Source organism: Crinia signifera, chromosome 6 (assembly GCF_055691185.1).
Source record: "Crinia signifera chromosome 6, ASM5569118v1, whole genome shotgun sequence".
Lineage (NCBI taxonomy): Eukaryota > Metazoa > Chordata > Amphibia > Anura > Myobatrachidae > Crinia > Crinia signifera.
In genome coordinates this window covers 224,860,178-224,878,539 of record NC_139222.1, presented here as the reverse complement: position 1 = coordinate 224,878,539, position 18,362 = coordinate 224,860,178, and the positions used below count along the sequence as shown (strand labels likewise).

The 18,362-nt window shown below is 42.3% G+C and overlaps 1 protein-coding gene across 2 annotated transcripts in view; it reads left to right on the top strand.

Moving 5' to 3' along the window:
- The window catches only part of TBC1D12 (TBC1 domain family member 12), a 74,067-nt gene that overhangs the window by 9,525 nt on the left and 46,180 nt on the right, over window positions 1-18,362 (top strand). For both annotated transcript variants that reach the window (XM_083149014.1, XM_083149013.1), the window contains exon 2: window positions 16,942-17,065. In XM_083149014.1, the coding sequence (XP_083005140.1) occupies window positions 16,942-17,065 (124 nt within the window). The remainder of the gene's footprint in view (window positions 1-16,941; window positions 17,066-18,362) is intronic.

The following is an 18,362-nucleotide window of genomic DNA, read 5'->3' as shown; positions in this document are numbered from 1 at the left end:
TTTAACTAGATTGCATCACAACTAGCAGAATGCATGGAGCTTATCGCTCCCTGTATGGGCGGCATTAGACTTGGGCAAATCCACTTGTTAAAGTAATTATTAGTTTTTTTTTGTAATTTGTCATTCTCTTCCTTTGGAAATTATTGGGCTGTTATAAAATGTTCCCCCTTCAAGAGGTACAGTTATTTGTGACCTATTCTGACATGGAATCTGTTTTCCCTTGTTTGACGAGGGTGAAGACTATATAATTATTTTAATATTTTTTCTTTCTTTATGGACAGTGTCAAAGACCATGAAATTGCTTTGTAACTGACAGACACTGGAAAATACATTTTCAACCATATCTGGTGCAGTTAGCATGTTTGGAAAATAACATTGAGGTTTACCAGGCCAGGGAAAGTTTTGTGCTCTTTTTCCATCACCGTTTCACTGCCCTGCTGGAAATTTCCAGCCTTGCTCGCTCAACCTGGAACTTCAGATTTCTGATGGGATAATGACACTTCACTTTTTGGAAATATTCATACATTAAATTTTATTCTTTAAAGTTCTAATGTTCCCATCTGATAAAGGGAAAGCATCATAGTGCACAGTGGAATCTTCTGTACTCCCTATGCTGCACATGTGGTAAAGGCATGCCGGAGTACATATGGTCAGAAAGTCATACACAAATGTGCCTACAGTATTTGTAAGGACACGCCAGATCCAGTAAATGAAGTTTAACTGCTGCATCTGTGATTTTATAAGCAACGCTACTGTTCACTATTTTATTTTTCTTTTCGTGTTGTGTTTTATTTTTAAATAGCTTACTACTCTTTTGGGGAAGGCTGCCCCATGTGTTAAGGTGTGTACACACGGCAGATCCTGCCGGGAGATGCGAGTCCCGATGCGATCAGATCGCATTGGGACTCGCGTCTCACGGCATGCTAGAGGGGCACTATATAGTCTTGCCTGCCCTCTCTATGTGGCTGCCGATTTGCGCTCACACGGGAGCGCGCATCGGCAGGACATCGGGCTTGCAAGCCCTAAAAAAAGCATGCAATTTGCATGCGATATGGCTTCGGATGTTCACTATATCGGGAACATCGGAAGCCAAATCTTACCATGTGTGCACACTATTAGTGTATTTAAGAGTTACAATTGTATGCAGATACGTCCTGCTATATATTGTCTGCAGTCATGCCAAGCATGCCAGGTCACGTGAGAATCTTTTAGCGTCTGGTGATTGATTTGTCCATACGCATACATATCTGTGTGACAGAGTCCCTGCATCTGTACAATGCGCTACAATGTAGCAGCCATCACTAAGTTCTGTTCTGCTCTGTATACAGACTCGGTCACACACCATATACACACAAGTGTCATGTTACATTAATCAGTGCAGTCTGTGTGTCCTGGCCACTTTGCATTGGGACTAAGGGGGCAATTCAGACCTGCTCGTTAGGCTGCGTATATTCGCTGCTTAGTGAGCATGTAAATCTGCCCCACAAAACACACGTTCCCCCCCCCCCCTTCCCCGCGACACAATCCACTCACATACATCCGCACCGTGGAGAAATCATGTGATTGTTACTCCCCATCAAATAATTTCTCCCCTCCGTAGATGGAAGTAAGCCTGGACTTTTATCTTGCCTGTTCATGTGTGAATTTGGGGGTAGTCGCTGAGGATGTGTGACAAGCAGACAGGGGCGTGCCTGCATTCACAGGTGTCTGCCCAGCGTTCCCATCAGCGCAGCCTCTGTTTTTGTGGGCACACTTCTGAAGAACCACACCCTGCCTGTCAATTTTGCCAACCGGTCTGAATTGGCCCCTTAGATGCATTTTCAGCAGTAAAGATGCCCAACGTTATCGGAGGTGTACACAACCTGGAGGCATCTCGTGCTGCGTGGCGTATGGGGGTTAGAAGTATGAGGACATAACTGTATTTGCATGTTGCACATAATAAGGTTCAAGCTAGATGGACTTCTCCGGCCATTTACTTCTGTGTGTTTTAGTTGTGCACAATGTTCTTCATATCATCTGTATTCCTGTGTAGCCACTCCTATAGCATTTCTGGTCTATATGCTCATGTTACTAGTATGGGAAGAGAGGAACACTAGGTACCTGAGCTGAGGTAGTTTAATCTGGGTGTGGTATAGGGGTCCGACAGTCATTATCCCGACTGGCCGGACCCAGACAGCATGGCGAGCGCAACAAAGCCCCTTGCAGGCTCGCTGCGCTTGCCATGCTGCGGGCACGTAGCGAGCCACCTATTCTATTCTGCCTCTATGGGGGTCGTGGACCCCCAAGAGGGAAAATAGCCAACTGCCGTCGGGAACCCGGCTGTCAGTGTTTTGACTGTCGGGATCCCTTCCGGCACCCGTTGCAGCTCACGTTTGTGGCTATCTCTGTATAAGGTATTTAAAGCAATTACATTCTAACAATACAGTTTAAAAATTGTAGCATTGTTGTACCTAACCTGTACACAATGACTAAACTAATTAGCACCACTCCTGGAGTTAACGAGCTGAGACAATTGCATATCGCCGGCATGCACATGGGTGCAGGGATGGGCGGGCGGGCAGCAATTGAATATGCCTCTCTGATTAACTTGATGGTTACACAGAATGGTTATCAGAGCTCAGGCGCTTGTGCCATGTGTTCTGCATATCAGTGGCAAATGCAGGATTCTGAAAAGGGGTTTCCAAATAATTGATTACTGAACCAATAAAATAATCTCCCACCTCCCCTCTATAGATAGACAGCACAGACTCCCCCCTCCAACAGGCAGGATGCCAGCATTTACTACTTCCCCGGTCAGCGGCTAGCCTCTTGTTCTGTCCTGTGTAACGAAGCCACTTGCAGAGGCTGCTGGGATCGGCAGCCAGGGGACTTTCTTGGTACTCGTAACCCCCCCCCCCCCCTGTGTGCGCACATGCATATGGATTGGCGTTTATGCACATTCCACCAATAATTGTGTATAAATCTGACTCTGGCCCGGTGTTCATAATTATTTAAATCACATTCATGTCCTTGTTATCTGCATCATCTCACTCAATATACTGGGCTGCTTCAAATTTTGTCCCTTTATAAATAAAAATGTATAAAACGGAAAAAAGGTGTGGCCTGTGTTGGTGGTTTAATCAAACTGTTTCTGTCCACCTCCACTTGTATTTCTTTGCTCGGTGCTTAGAATACACAATAAATATTCAGAGTTTGTGGAATCAGCATTGTTCCCGGCACAAGATAGATCAGCTACTTTTCTCTATTATCTAATTATATTGGATGTTAAAGTAGCAGATTTGCACTGAGCTCTATTGTGCTCACCAGAACAAGAGGAATATACCACCCAGTCTCCATGAACATTTATTAGGGTTTTTCTTTGCTTATTTTAGAACACAGAAACAAAATCCCACTTCCATTACCCAACCCCTGTGATTGAATATGTTCATGAGGAATTGAATAAAGACCTTTACAAAACATGATCAGAAGTGATCAAGATCATTTCTTTATCTATGTTCTATTTATTTATTTTGGTAACTGGCACCATATCAACATTGATCAGCGGGAAATAGTCTTGTTCAGTGGTTCCCAAACTTTTTGGAATCACGGCACCCCAAAGTTTAGGGTTTTAAAAAAATAAATAAAGGCTAAACGTGTCATCCTTTATGGTCTGTTATGTGGAGGTGTACAGTTGTACTTCTGTCTAATTGTTTTATGATTGGTAGCTACCAGTACTGGTTGTGTCTATTCCTTTGATCATAAATAATTAGATTTGGCCCTGAGCCACTGTTGCAATAGTATCAAGGCACCTCATGTAACCACTGGTCTAGCTGATAGTTATTTTTGCTGATTAATGATTGTCCACCCTTCACTCGCACCCCAAAAGAACGCCTCTACCGGGACCGGACTGTATAGGTTGAGTATCCCTTATCCAAAAATGCTCGGGACCAGAAGAATTTGGGATAACTGATTCCATATTTTGGAATATTTTTATTTGAATGAGGTATCTTGCATTTATGTTGTATAAGCACATCAACCACATAAAATACACACAAATATATTTTATTTGTGCATGAAATAACAAAGTTTGTGTACTATCTCAGGCACTGAATTGTGAATGCCCAGCAATCATGTCCTTGCACATATTTAGTGTCTTATTCAATGGTGCAGCGAGCGGCCCATGAGGGGGTTAAACAGCGAGGATCACAGAAAACTATCCTCGCTGTTTAACCCCCTCGCTGGCCGCTCGCCCTATTCAATGTTCCGGGGTAATCCTCGCCTTCACAGTAAGGCGAGGATCCCCCAAACAGCCACATATGCTGATTTCCCCCTCGCTCAAAAAAAAAAAAATGGAGAAGGGGGGAATCGGCATATGAGGGGGGTCTCGATTGAATACTGACAGGGCGAGCGGTGACAGTGAGCAGGAAGCCACGGTATTGAATATACCCCTTCGTGCCAGTTGCATGTTATTTCTTCAGTAGTGCCAGTTACAGATGTACCCAGTAGGTTTTTAGCAAAAAATAAAAGTACATTTTGGAGACTATGGTTTTCAGAATTATTTGGATACGGGATACTCAACCTTTAGTACCTCTGCCTATAATTCCTATAGCCACTAGGACATGTACATTATGTCATATTACAGTGTGTGTGCGCAGATGCGTTCTCATACACCATTGCAGCAGTCACACAAACAGCCTCTCATGTCTCTCACCAATTCCCATGTGTCTAATCGCTCAAAATGTGTGTTTATTCAGGTTTATAAAACAACCTGATGCAAAAATCTACTTTTTCTAGATTGTACTGATCAATTTGGTGTGTGACGTTTCTAAATCTGTATACAAAGTGCTACAACGCACACCTGGTTCTATTCTTTAGAAACTAACTTTGTACATGTGTAAAACTAAAGCTGGTTACACACTTAGCGATTCCCATGGTCACAGATCTAGTTATCTATATTGGTGGTGGTGCATACACACTGAGCGATATCGCACGCCGATCCGTACATGGCAGATATGCAGGTGATCTTGTCCATATCCTTATGATCTATTGTCCAGTGTGTACCCAGCTTAATTCCTGTGCAGTTAAACTTTCACCCAACATATTGATTGGTATATCTGCAATGCAAATAAAATGCTAATTTATAGCGTATTGATGTTTGGTGTACAAATCTGTATGGAAACCCGAGTATCCCACACCATTCAGTACATCTTCTAAAATTGCTACATATGTTGTAAACTCCAACAGATTTGGCATTTAGCGCTTGTAACCTTATCCTATCCTAACAGAATTATACAATGTCACCTGCTGCTTTTTATTTTTCAGTTCCCAAAAGCGAACATCTCAAATTGCTTTCTCCAGTGGGACAATCCTATGAATAATACTGTCTGCATTTGTATTCAGTCTGGCCAAATATCCATGGGCTTGATCAGTGCGTTCGTCTATGACCACACACAGTGTGATAGTGTTCACAGCCGGATGTATTATATATTCTGCAAAGCTTTAGATGTGGCCAGATTTCAGTTATTTTTTTTCCTCGCTGGTGTTTGGTAGAACTATTTATTGCACGATTACTGTGCATTGCCCCAAAACTAATTGAATATGTTCAATTGATCTATCAAAATCAATCATCAAATTATAATTGCACACACATCACACTGACTGAATCGTAGTTTGTATATTGAAGAGCGTGAATATTTCATTGGTAGTTTTTTGTATAGTATACTTTTTCTTTTTTCCATATAAAATAGATATTTTTATGCAGTGTACTTTTGCAAGCGCCTCCTATATCGTTTGTGCATATTTAGTAACCCTTGTGACCTTCTGAGTATCTGACTGTGGTGACTGATTTTTTTGCTTGTAAACCTTTCAATGCATTTTACAGAAACTGCAACATCTTGTGAGACCCCAATGAGGCCGATTCCAAGATCGCTGGGCTGCAAATCTTCGCAGCCCAGCGATTAGTTAGCTGCTGCCGCGCAAGAGTGGAAACCCTCCTCTGTGCACAGCTGTGGATGCCATCGCAGCCGTGCGAAGAGGTCGGAAATCCACTTGATTTCAATCACCGTAGAATGACCCCCTCCCATGTGCAGGGACGTGCAAGTCAAGACTCAGCACTGTGATGTTTATGGGGCGATTGCTGCCGCTGCTGAAGTCAGTAGCCCTCCCTCCCAACGACTGTGTCCACCTGCATTTTTTTGCTGGCCTTGTTTGCAGGGGGACCATGTGCACAGCATACCGTGCACATGCATTGTCTAGCGAAAATAGTTATGGCTGCCAATTTGCAGCCCTGCCTCCTAACCTGAACGAGCACCAATTTCTTCAAATTGTTAAACAAAACAGAAATGCCAAACAGACACTGTATGAAATTGAGATAAGGTTAAAAGTTTTTTTCTTCCAAATGTAATGATGTAAATGCGTGTGTTGCACTTGGCGCCGAATTATTCATGTATGTTATTTTTAATCTTTGCAGAAAAATGATTTGTAAACACAGTCCCATATTTGTCAGGGTGTGTTATTTTGTATAATTCCCCCTATTGTTTCTTGCAGGATGGAAATGCTCATTGACATTCCTCCGCCTTATTCATAGATCAAACTGATAAGTTATTTGAGTTCCAAATAAATAGTCAGCCAAGGAATTCTGTTAAGTAGTTTAAGCTACTTGCACTGAAACGTTTTTTTAGTGCTAGCCTCACGATTTTCATTTGATGTAATTATTTTTATGTTTATTGATGAGCTTTTAATTTAAACATGCATGGGATAGAGAGAGGGATATTTTTACAAAATTTGATGTTTCTGTGTAAAACACAATAAAACCAATTCAAAACGCTGTATAGAACTGCACTGGAAATACATTATACTGCATTGTGTTGGCATTTCTGTTACTGGCTTATGGCTTGAACAGAGTGTTCCCTGACTTGTACATACAGTATATGAACACTATCTGTATAAGTGACAGTGGTGGTAGAAGATCACAAGCTTTTTCTGTGACTTTATGGATGAAATTAGTACATAATGCATATCTAATGGATTTATGCTGACTGAATGCATTCCATTGATTTCAGTTATGGTAGTCATCTACTGGGCAGTATGAGCTGCTATTTGCAAGCATCTTGCAGAGAAAGAGAATATAAAGGGTATATTCAATTAGTCTGATCCATTTGTCGCAATGGATCCAACATGCCCTATTCAATGCGGCCAAATCAGACTGTCTGATTTGGCTGCTGCTACTCCCCTGGCCAGGACCGGGTGAGCAGCAGAGGAGGAGGCGGGATGGCGAAGAGGGCGCTGGTGCCAGCTGGGGTGGCTAGTTTAAAAGGTAATCTGATAGTGCGTGGAAGCAAAAGATTATCAGCTGGTTGCTCTCACACTCTTTCAAATATTCTTCAGTCTAGTTGTGACAAATCAAACCTGCTAACACTGACAATGGCACACCCTATCCCCACCCCCTGCTATCACTGACATCAGCATTTCTTATCACCCTGCAATCACTAACAGCAGAGCACCCTGTTCCCTCCCATCTCCCCCACCTTGCTATTACTGGCAGAATTACACCATATTCCCCTGTGGACAGCAGCACCAGTGATCACCGCTCAGGCCATCCCACCCCTCGTTGGCATCGGTTACCATCGCATATTACTCCCCGTCGTCAGCTGTGGCTGTGAGACCCTTCCGGTGTCATGTGGCCCACCCCATAAGCTCGTAATATATCATTACGATATCACCTGAAATCACCCTGCACCCACAATCACCCCTTTCCTTCTACTTAAAGTATTCCAAATATGTAGGAGTAGGCACTGATGACTTCTGTGTCCTCACACTTTGAAGAGAAGTTGACTGGTCTGCGGAAAAAGTTCTCAGGTTGGCTAGTTTGCTGAAAATGTAGGTTAGGTGTGTGGGGTGGGATTTTAGTGGGACAGGCAAGTTGGATGATTGGAGGAAAGTTGGTCTGATGGCCAGCATAAGTCACTCCAAATGTCTTATGCCATATGGTTAAAGGATAGGCGCATGAGGCCACATTAGTACTATATCTCTATTCAGTTATTCATGTTGCCTTACATTTCCAATTGTTTTCTGGTGGATATACTTTATCTGGCAATTTATTTTGCAAGGCAGGGCTTTCTTACTTTTGTCGGACAACTCCTATGGTGAGATCCACAGGCTTCTATCAGCATAGCTAATTCCCTTTAACAGGAGTAAGCTGTTTAGGGGACAGGATGTCTGTCCATTAAACTGAAAGTTGTGCAATGACCGGAATAACAGGCTTGGCTATAAACTGTGTGTACAGCAACATGCTAATAAAGACAACACACGTGCAGAGTGTTGCAATCCACCGCTGTGTATTGTGGTGAGATTTCTGTGAGATCCCTTAATTCCTTTTGGTTGAGGAAGTCAAGCCACAGTGTGGTGTTTATGTATGGCTATGTATTGCTGAGCTGTATAATAGACCTGAACCTATACCTGGGAATTACTTTGGTACTTGTGTATTATCTTGGCGCCCAATGTTGAAATTGTATGCCAGTACCTTAAGCATGCGATGCGACACGATTTGACGTGATTTCCCTTGAAATTCCTTTGAAGAGAAAATCACGTTGCATTGTATGCTATTGTGTGGTATACAATGCGACGCGATTTTGGCTAGATGCCCCCCATTTTTATATGTACAGGCACCCAGATGCAGTAAAATAGTCACCAGTGGCGTAACTATAGCACCGCAGCCCCCGCGGTCGCGGGGGGGGGGCACTGTGCACATGGGGGCGCCGGGGGGGCTGCGGTGCTATAGTAATCCCCCATCCCCCGCATGCTTACCTGTCCGCGCGTCCCGGCTCCCCTCCTGGCTTCAATCAATGCTATGGAGACGGACCACGATAAAATGGCTGCCCCATAAAGCAGACTGTTCTCTGAAACTGTCTGTGGTATGGGGGCGGCCATTTTATCGTGGTCCGTCTGCATAGAATTTATTGAAGCCAGGAAGGGAACCGGGACGCACGGACAGGTAAGCATGCGGCAATGGGGGGAGGGGGGCCGGACGGGCGGGGAGGGGGGGGGGGGCGCCCCCCCATTAACGGTGGGGGGAGGCGCCCCAAACAAAGCTACGCTGCTGATGGTCACTAATGGTTCTATTTAATTCGGCGCACATTGGGTCCTACCATGTGTTATGGCAAATTTACACAATGTAACTCCATTTGAAACCAGCCATCAGTTTCCACAGCAAATTTGCATATTGTGGGCACATTCCAATGAGCAGATGTAAGGGTAAAATCTAATTTTAAAATAAAAAGGAAGGGACAGTACACACCCGTGTGTACTTGGGGCTTAAAATGGGTAAACGTAAACACTTTTTTCTAAAAATAGATATGTTATACCAGGTGATAGAATTACTTTTCTCATTTATTTTTTAGAAGAGGCTTTCGTAAATTAAAGTAGTAGCTGTCAGAGTTCATCTTCTATTGAGAGGTGTTCTCTGCAGTTTTGCAGTCACAAAATGGTAAAGCAGATGTCATGGCGCCTTGTAAGTATGGCTAGAAAACAAAAGCATCACCTCTGGTTTTTAATGAAGGCTGTAAGCAACAACTGAAGTGATTATCCACTGTCCTTCAGATCCCACTACAAGAACTCAGCATCGTGCCCTAAAAACTTACTGACACAGGATCACCGAATACTGATCTATAGGAATAACCGAATGCAGAAGCACTGAGAACTATGTTATCCGAATGACGGGACAAAATGTTTTGGGTGATTTTTATTTAAAATTCTTTGAACTTTTTTGGAGTTGCCCACACCTTCAGGAGCTAAATGCAAGACTCCCATCATTTGTGGGTAATTTCTAGCCTGCAGCTAGCAACAGAATGGTATGTTATTTACTAAACACCCCCCCCCCCCCATTATACCATAATACTAACTAGGAGTTACATATCGATTCCACTGTGATTTTTGGTACTTATGTTAGTTGGACGCCCACTATAGTTAGTATGCTCATTCCCCCACTATCCATGTCGGCATGGAGTTGCTGTTATATAGTGTGGCGAGTGCAGCGAGCCAGAAGCGTGGCGAGCGCAGCGTAAAACTAAGCAAATAGCTTAGTGGACGCCCAACTAACATATAAGTAATATATATATATATATATATATATATATATATATATATATATATATATATATATATATATATATATATATATATATATATATATATATATATATATATATATATATATATATATATATATATATATATATATATATATATATAGAAGTATATGAAATGGGCACTCACCAAGGTCTTTAAATTCAGCAAAAGAAATTTATTCACGAAATGACAATACATCCGACGTGACGTGACGTTTCGATCAAAAGATCGTCATCAGGAAAATAACAACACAGGTAACAGGTATCATTCCCAACAGCAGGCAACCTGGTATCCATCCATGGAGGAGATACAACTGTATGGCCTCACCGGGCCAGTTTAAATACCCTCACACAGGAAGTGACCACTGCACTTCCTGGTGCAACATCAACAGCGGTACAATCTCGTGTGATGTTGCACCAGGAAGTGCAGTGGTCACTTCCTGTGTGAGGGTATTTAAACTGGCCCGGTAAAGCTATACAGTTGTATCTCCTCCATGGATGGATACCAGGTTGCCTGCTGTTGGGAATGATACCTGTTACCTGTGTTGTTATTTTCCTGATGACGATCTTTTGATAGAAACGTAACGTCACGTCGGATGTATTATCATTTCGTGAATAAATTTCTTTTGCTGAATTTAAAGACCTTGGTGAGTGCCCATTTCATATACTTCTATATCCTTGTGATGTTCATTCATCTGTTGGAGCACCCCCTATGACAACAATCTACCCTGAGTGCGGACTCTTCCATATATATATATATATATATATATATATATATATATATATATATATATATATATATATATATATATATATATATATATATATATATATATATTATGTATGTATGTATGTGTATATATATATATATGTATGTATGTATGTGTATATATATATATATGTATGTATATATATATATATATATATATATATATATGTATATGTGTGTGTAAACCTCTTACTACAGGAACCCTTATTTATGCGGATTTATACGCCTTAAGACGTTTCCATGAAACACAAGCATGATAGCTTCAAATTGTAAAGCGCAACGGAATATGCTGCGTTATATAACAAACTGTACATAAATAAAAAAGTAACATTTTATAGTCATCAAATATAACAAAATTGGACTAAAAAGTAACTTTTTTTTTTTATCAAGAACCAAATCAACAACAAAAATAGTCAGTAAACAATATTGTTAGTTCCCATTTGAAACGGACACGCATTGCCGAACTTCTTGTAATGAAAAAGTAGGGATCTCTTTGTGTTTTTCAACAAACAACCCAATGTGTGTTGTACAGTTTTTTGACATCCAATCAAATGCACAGCCCTGTGATTCAAGAGATCGTATGTGATGCACATATGCACTCCCATCGGCAGGGAACGTGATTGCATGTGAAAAGACCGCAAGCGATCCTTGCGACATGGAAAGGCCCAGATGGCTCACGGAGGATCGAAAGGTCGTACAGTGCTCCGAAAGGAGCAGTGATTGGCCAGTTATTCAATTCCAATCACGGCGATTCAGCTCCCACATTAAGGGCCAGATTATCTAAGCTTCAAAAGTGATAAACAGCCAATCAGCGCCTACCTGCCATGTCACAGACTGTGTTTGAAAAATGTCAAACAGGAGCTGATTGGATGGTTGGGTACTTATGTAGTAACTGGGCTGCCGATTTCTAAATCGGGTCGGATCGGGAGATCGCATCGCATCGCATGCGACCATGCGATTCGATGCGATGACCCGATTTTTCCATAGGAATCAATGTTAAAATGGACTGAGTCCATTTTAACATGGAATTCAATGGGAAAAATGGGTCCTTTTCATACCCCTACTATCCAAGTGGGCATGGAGTTGGATATAAACCTGTGGCGAGCGTAGCGAGCCACCGAGCCCGAAGCGTGGCGAGCGAAGCGAGCCCCGCGAGGGGACGAATACCGTCCCCTCGCGGGGCTCGCTTCGCTCGCCACGCTTCGGGCTCGGTGGCTCGCTACGCTCGCCACAGGTTTATATCCAACTCCATGCCCACTTGGATAGTAGGGGTATGAAAAGGACCCATTTTTCCATAGGAATCATTTTAACATTGATTCCTATGGAAAAATCGGGTCATCGCATCCGATATCGCATCCGATATCGGATGCGATGCGATGCGATATCGCATCGCATCGCATCTGATTGTATGCCTTAACTTAAGGCATACAATCAAAAAATCGGCAGCCCAGATACTACATAAGTACCGATGGTTGTTTATCACTCTCTATTGTATCACTTTTGAAGCTTAGAGAATCAGTCCCTAAGTGTCCTGAAGTTATTCAAAATGACTGTATACTGTAGTTCCCAGCAATTAAATCAGGAAATTTAGCTTTTACTGGATCTAAGCACTTGTTATTAGTCATAGTAACCAGCATCTCCTGACTTAAGGTCCCCATACACTATCCGATTTTGGGACAATTTCATCCGATTTCGGCACTTTGTGACGATAATCGGGTGAAATCGGCCCAAAATCGCAGGTGTGTTATATCTGATTCGATCCGATGTGCGGTCCCGTGCGCATCGGACCGGATCAGGGAGGTCGGACGGTCAGTACATACGATCACATCCGACCTCCCTGTATGCATATGCCTGTCCACCTGACAGGCATATGCATGCAGACACCGGGGGGGCAGTGGGTCCCTGAGCGCCAGGGAGTGCTGACCTGGCCGGGCGGTGATGTTCATATATATCAGCAGCGCTGCGGGAGTCGGGAGGGGACGTGCTGCTGGCTGACCTGGCCGGGCATGTGATAACAAATAGCAGCAGCGGGGACGGGACGCGCAGTGGCGGCTATTAGATTTTTAAAATACCTGTCAAATGACCGGCCGTTCTTTGATTGGCTGAGAGCTCTCTCACTGCGCGTCCCGTCCCTGCTGCTGCTATTTGTTATCACATGCCCGGCCAGGTCAGCCACCAGCACTCGCCGCACCCGGCACCACCGCCCGGCCAGGTCAGCACTCCCTGGCGCTCAGGGACCCGCTGCCCGCCCCACAGCTCCCCCTGATGAGAGCACCGCCGCCCCCTGCCCCTCACCGCCTGCGCCCCGACATGTGATAAATCGCAAGCGATTTACCACATGTCAAATTTGGCTCATCAAGTTCCAAATTGTATGTGAGCCTCCCGGGGAGCTCACAGGAGAATTGGGTCCGACTTGTCTTAAGGACAAGTCGGCCTAATGTATGGGGGCCTTTACAGCAAGTGCCAGATGTGATGACTAAAGGAGTGAAAGTGATGAGCCCAGCAGCAGATAAATGCTGCACACACTGTACATTTGTCTCCAGTTTGGAAGTGGCTGCGGTGGAACACTCGGTTACTAAATAGCTTTCAGGAGAGGATTGTGATCTTTTCAATGGCAATGACCAGTCCATATGTGGACATCTCCGTTAAGGGATGGTTGGTTGTTGTTGTAGCCATGTACTGGTTTGAGATTGGAATTGGAGTTTAGAATAGTGGAACAAGTGAGACACCAGGCAACATATATGGTTCTATAATGCTCGTGTCACGTGGGAATACACCCCTTTCTATTTAATACACTACTAACTTCCCTTCAAAATGGCTTACTATTAAACTGTGTAGGCGGGTATACTTTATAGAAAAGCTTATACACCCAGCATTTTAGTTTTTGTCTTTCTACAAATTCTGGTGCAGGCATATTTACTGACATGAATTCTGATTTGTGATCGCTACTCATGAATATAGCTTTCCTTTGTACATGCAATTCTTCATCTCCACAAATCCTTTCTGCTGAGCCAGTAAAGGCTGGGGGACAGTGTCAATAGAACATTTGCCAGCACTGCATAGTTCAGGCAGAAGTTCCTGGGATGGTGATGTTGTGACACATGTTTTCACTCAGAATTCATGGAGAAGGAAGAAAATAGGAAATGACTGTGGTAGATCATAAGGATCTTTAATTCATTTAGAATAATGTTTCTGCTCTGCTTCTTTCCCCACTGGCTGTTTGTGCGAGTCTGGAAGCACCAAAGCGAATTCTAACTTCTACCCAGAGATTGTTAATGAAACACTTATTACTTGGAGTTCAGATAAGACTTCAATTGAATGCTAGCCTGGTAATTAATAACCAGATGGAATCAAAAGAAGTGGATGCTGCATGAATTTGCTGAGTGTCTGCATAATGCAAATCATTTGGATTAGATCTTTTTACTTTTTAACCCCTTCCCGACATTTGACGTACATGTACGTCATGGTCGGGAAGTACTTCCCGACATTTGACGTACATGTACGTCATGGCTTCTAACTGTCACTGCGTCTATAGACGCGGTGACCGTTAAGAGATGTCTGCTGTCCCTGACAGCAGACATCCCCCCTCGCCGCCTTTTTTACACAAAAATGCAGATCTGGCTCAAAATTTTTCATTTTCACAAGGAATGAAGGAGACCAAGCACCCCAAAATCTGTGCCCCAATTTCTCCCGAGTATGGCAATGCCTCACATGTGACCAAAAAATACCAGTTGGGTGCATGGCAGGACTCAGAAGGGAAGGAGTGATTTTTGGATTTTGCAGCACAGATTCTGGTTGAATGACCCCTGAAGCGCCCATACAGTGGAACCCCCCCACAAGTGACCCCATTTTGCAAACTACACCCTTCAGGGAATTCATCAGGGGGTATAGTGTACATTTCAAACCCCCAGGGGTTTCACCAATTTTGATACAACTGAGCTGTGAAAATGAAAAATTTAATTTTTTCATTTTCACAGCCCAGTTGTATCAAAATTGGTGAAACCCCTGGGGGTTTGAAATGTACACTATACCCCTAAATGAATTCCCTGAAGGGTGTAGTTTGCAAAATGGGGTGACTTGTGGGGGAGGTTCCTAACTTTTAGCACTTATGGTGCCTAGAAACCTACATGGTGCCTAAAAAAAAATCTCATAAAAAGGAGGCTCCAAAATCAAGTAGGTGCTCCTTCTATTATGAAGCCTGTGGTTTGGTCAACGTGCACACTAGGGCCACATATAGGATATTTATGAAAACAAAAGAATTGGGGGAATCAATTTTTAGTCACATTTCTCTAGTAAAATCTACTGTGTTCGTTAGAAAAACGTATTAAAATTGAAACTCTGCAAAAAAAAAGAAATTTTGAAATTTCACCTACACTTTGTTTTAATTCCTGTGAAACACCTAAAGGGTTAACAAACTTCCAAAATGCTGTTTTGAATACTGTGAGGGGTACAGTTTTTGAAATGGCATCATTTATGGGGGTGTCTCACATACAAGTCCCTCAAAGTCACATCAGAACTGACCTGGTCCCTAAAAAAATCAGTGTTTGAAATTTTCTTGAAAATTTGAGAATTTGCTATTCATATTTGAAGCCTCCTAGTGTCCAAAAAAATGAAAAGGAGGTTGAAATAATGATTGCAACATAAAGTAGACATATGGTCTTTGTTAGTTATTAACTATTTTGAGTGGTATGTTTATTTGTCTCACAAGCAGAAAATGTGACATTTTGCAAATTGCAAAATTTTCCATTTTTTCACGACATTTTGGTATTTTTCACAAAAAAACACAGACTGTATCGACCCAAATTTGCCACTAACTTGAAGGACAATGTGTCACGAGAAAACAATCTCAAAATCACTGGGATAAGTAAAAGCAAAAAAAAGTTATCCCCACTTAAGTGAAACATGTCAGATTTGAAAAAAATGGCTCTGTCAGGAACGCAAAAACTGGCTCTGTCAGGAAGGGGTTAAATGAAAGCACGTTTGTTACAACATACTTATATAGTCTAACTCTACAGAGAGCAAATGTGCCTAGATTTCCTTACTGATAGTCATCACATTATATCTCATGATAGCATATGTGCTGGAACAGAAGGAGACAAGGGGGTTGCTCATGCCCCCCTAAATATTTAAATGACACCATCAAAGTACTGAGTCGAGGGGCGACAGCCATCTACAGTTAATATGGGCAGCCCTCTCTGCTTCACCCCTCCCACGCCAAGCTCCAACCACTAGGTTTAGATACTGTGGGCTGGCCCCTCCTCTGTGACCTGCCCTGGTATAACCAGCAGATGAGCGGCTTTCCCGGCGATGTTGCGGGAGCGCGCAGCAGTGCTCGTTGCCGGGCCATACACACTGGGTGGCTTTGAGCTGAAAGCCGCTCAAACATGCTGTTTTGAGCAACTTTCAGCTCAGTCACCCAGTGTGTGTGGGCCTTAAATATAACAAATAGTAATGTACTCATTGGTGTAAATATGTAATACGTTATAATATTTGTTGGAATATTATTTAGTATAGTGCTGTCCTGGTACTCTATAAGCTCACTGGGTATACTAGAGAGAGAGGGGGGAAAAACAATATCATAGAGTTTATAAAGTTTCTTTGAGATGATGGGAGCTTTCATTTTTATCTTATTTTTGTATATATTTTTGGTGCGCCACCTGTTTGGATACCCCAGACCTTTTAATTTATCATTGATCTATAGACAAAGGAATGCATTTTGAAAGGTGTAATGAGACACTGGTGCCGCAAATACTCTGCTGTAAATGATGATGGATGATGTTCCTTAATACATGAATGGTCAAAGTAATTTGCTGATATAGTATTGCAGCGGGCGAACAAATGCAATTGACTGCTTCCATGTTGTAGAATAAAGTGTCCACAAGACCTTGCCTGTCTTGCATTTTTTAGCAAGTATATTAGAAGATCTGAACAAGGGGTTATGCTGAATAATTTGCCCCCTGGTAACTTCAGCATTCTCTTTTGATCTGACATACTAGCAGAATACTAGCATCTTCTGTCACATTGAATGCATTAAAACATGCCTTTTAGATCTTCTTTTTCTTTTACCAGGAACTTCTTTTCAAAAAGATCAAAGGATCTTAAATCGCCATCACTGAGTGCCCCTGGCTGGAAGTTGTTTGGTAAAGTTCCTCCTAGAGAGAATGCTCAGAAGGACTGTAAAATGATTCAGCAGGTAAGCAAACCTTTCTGCATTAAGCTTTCCATTCAATTTGAGAAACTGTTCCTCTATCCCACTGGTCATGCTAGCACGTATGTCCTTTTACAAACGCCAGCCTAGAGTAAGACATGCGAGGTAGCCACCTAGGTTGCAGGCAAAGTAAAGCCCTGTACACACTAGACTAAGGGCTATAAATGATATTGATGGTAAGCCTGGCCATGCAATATTGTGAGTACATACATAGTTTAACAATATCGTTCAGTGACGTCACTGTGTCTCCCCCGGTGCTTTCGCAGATGACAACTGGATTGTTAACAGTGTGCGGGACTGGGCATCGATAACTATTTTGAGCATACACACAATACAAGTTTTATAAGTGATAATTCTCAGAAGGGCCCAAATATCTTTTTAAAAAACTAGTGTGTACGAGGCTAGTAATTCTTCTGGACCTTTTAGTGGCAATTTCAACATTATTTAGAGGTAGTCTATGCACTTCTGCCTCACTGTAACCATTGTTGGTGGGCTTCACCCAGAGAAAGCCATGGTAGACCCAAGCAGAATTTACAGAAGCACCTGCAAAACAAAAACTAGGACTTTAACTAACTTGGTGCCCTTTTAACTAATGACCATCTTGACCTTTTTAATTGTCTATTTCATTTCGGTCGGCTTCATTTTGCCTTTTTTTTTTTGGTCACAATTATGTATATTGTATGTAGTAAGTGTGTGTATGTATATAATTATATTTTTTCTTCTTTAGGTGGATTATTTTCTTTTAATCAGTAGATAAGTGTGCATGTGTGTACATGCTTCCTTTATTTCAGATGCTTAACTCGCAAGATTTTCTTTTAAAACTGCTGTGTCAGAGAAGTATTCACCTGGGGCAACATTTCTGCTGTCCATGTGGCTACCCACTCCCCACACTGCTTTCCACTGCTAGAACATGCAGCAAGTAGGGAAGGAGAGGCATGAAGAGGGGGATGTGAAACTACTGCCAGATGAGAAAAAAAGGATGTTCATTTGTCTATTTTACATACTGGGCAATAATCATGGTTTAGCCAACATTCCTTTAATTTCTGCAGTTCTTGGGCCAGAAGCAAGAGTCAGACAGTAATGATGTTATTTAGCAGTCATTGGGATCAGAATTACTAAAAAACATTTAATTTTTAATTAAAATGTTATTATATATGTAGTGTTCTTGTGTCTCAGGTAGTTTCTATTTGTAAAACACCGCTCTTGAAGTGTTTTTTTTTTTTTTACACAATTATAGGGTCTGCACACATAGATAATTGTGCCAGGGATTTAGCATTGAAGA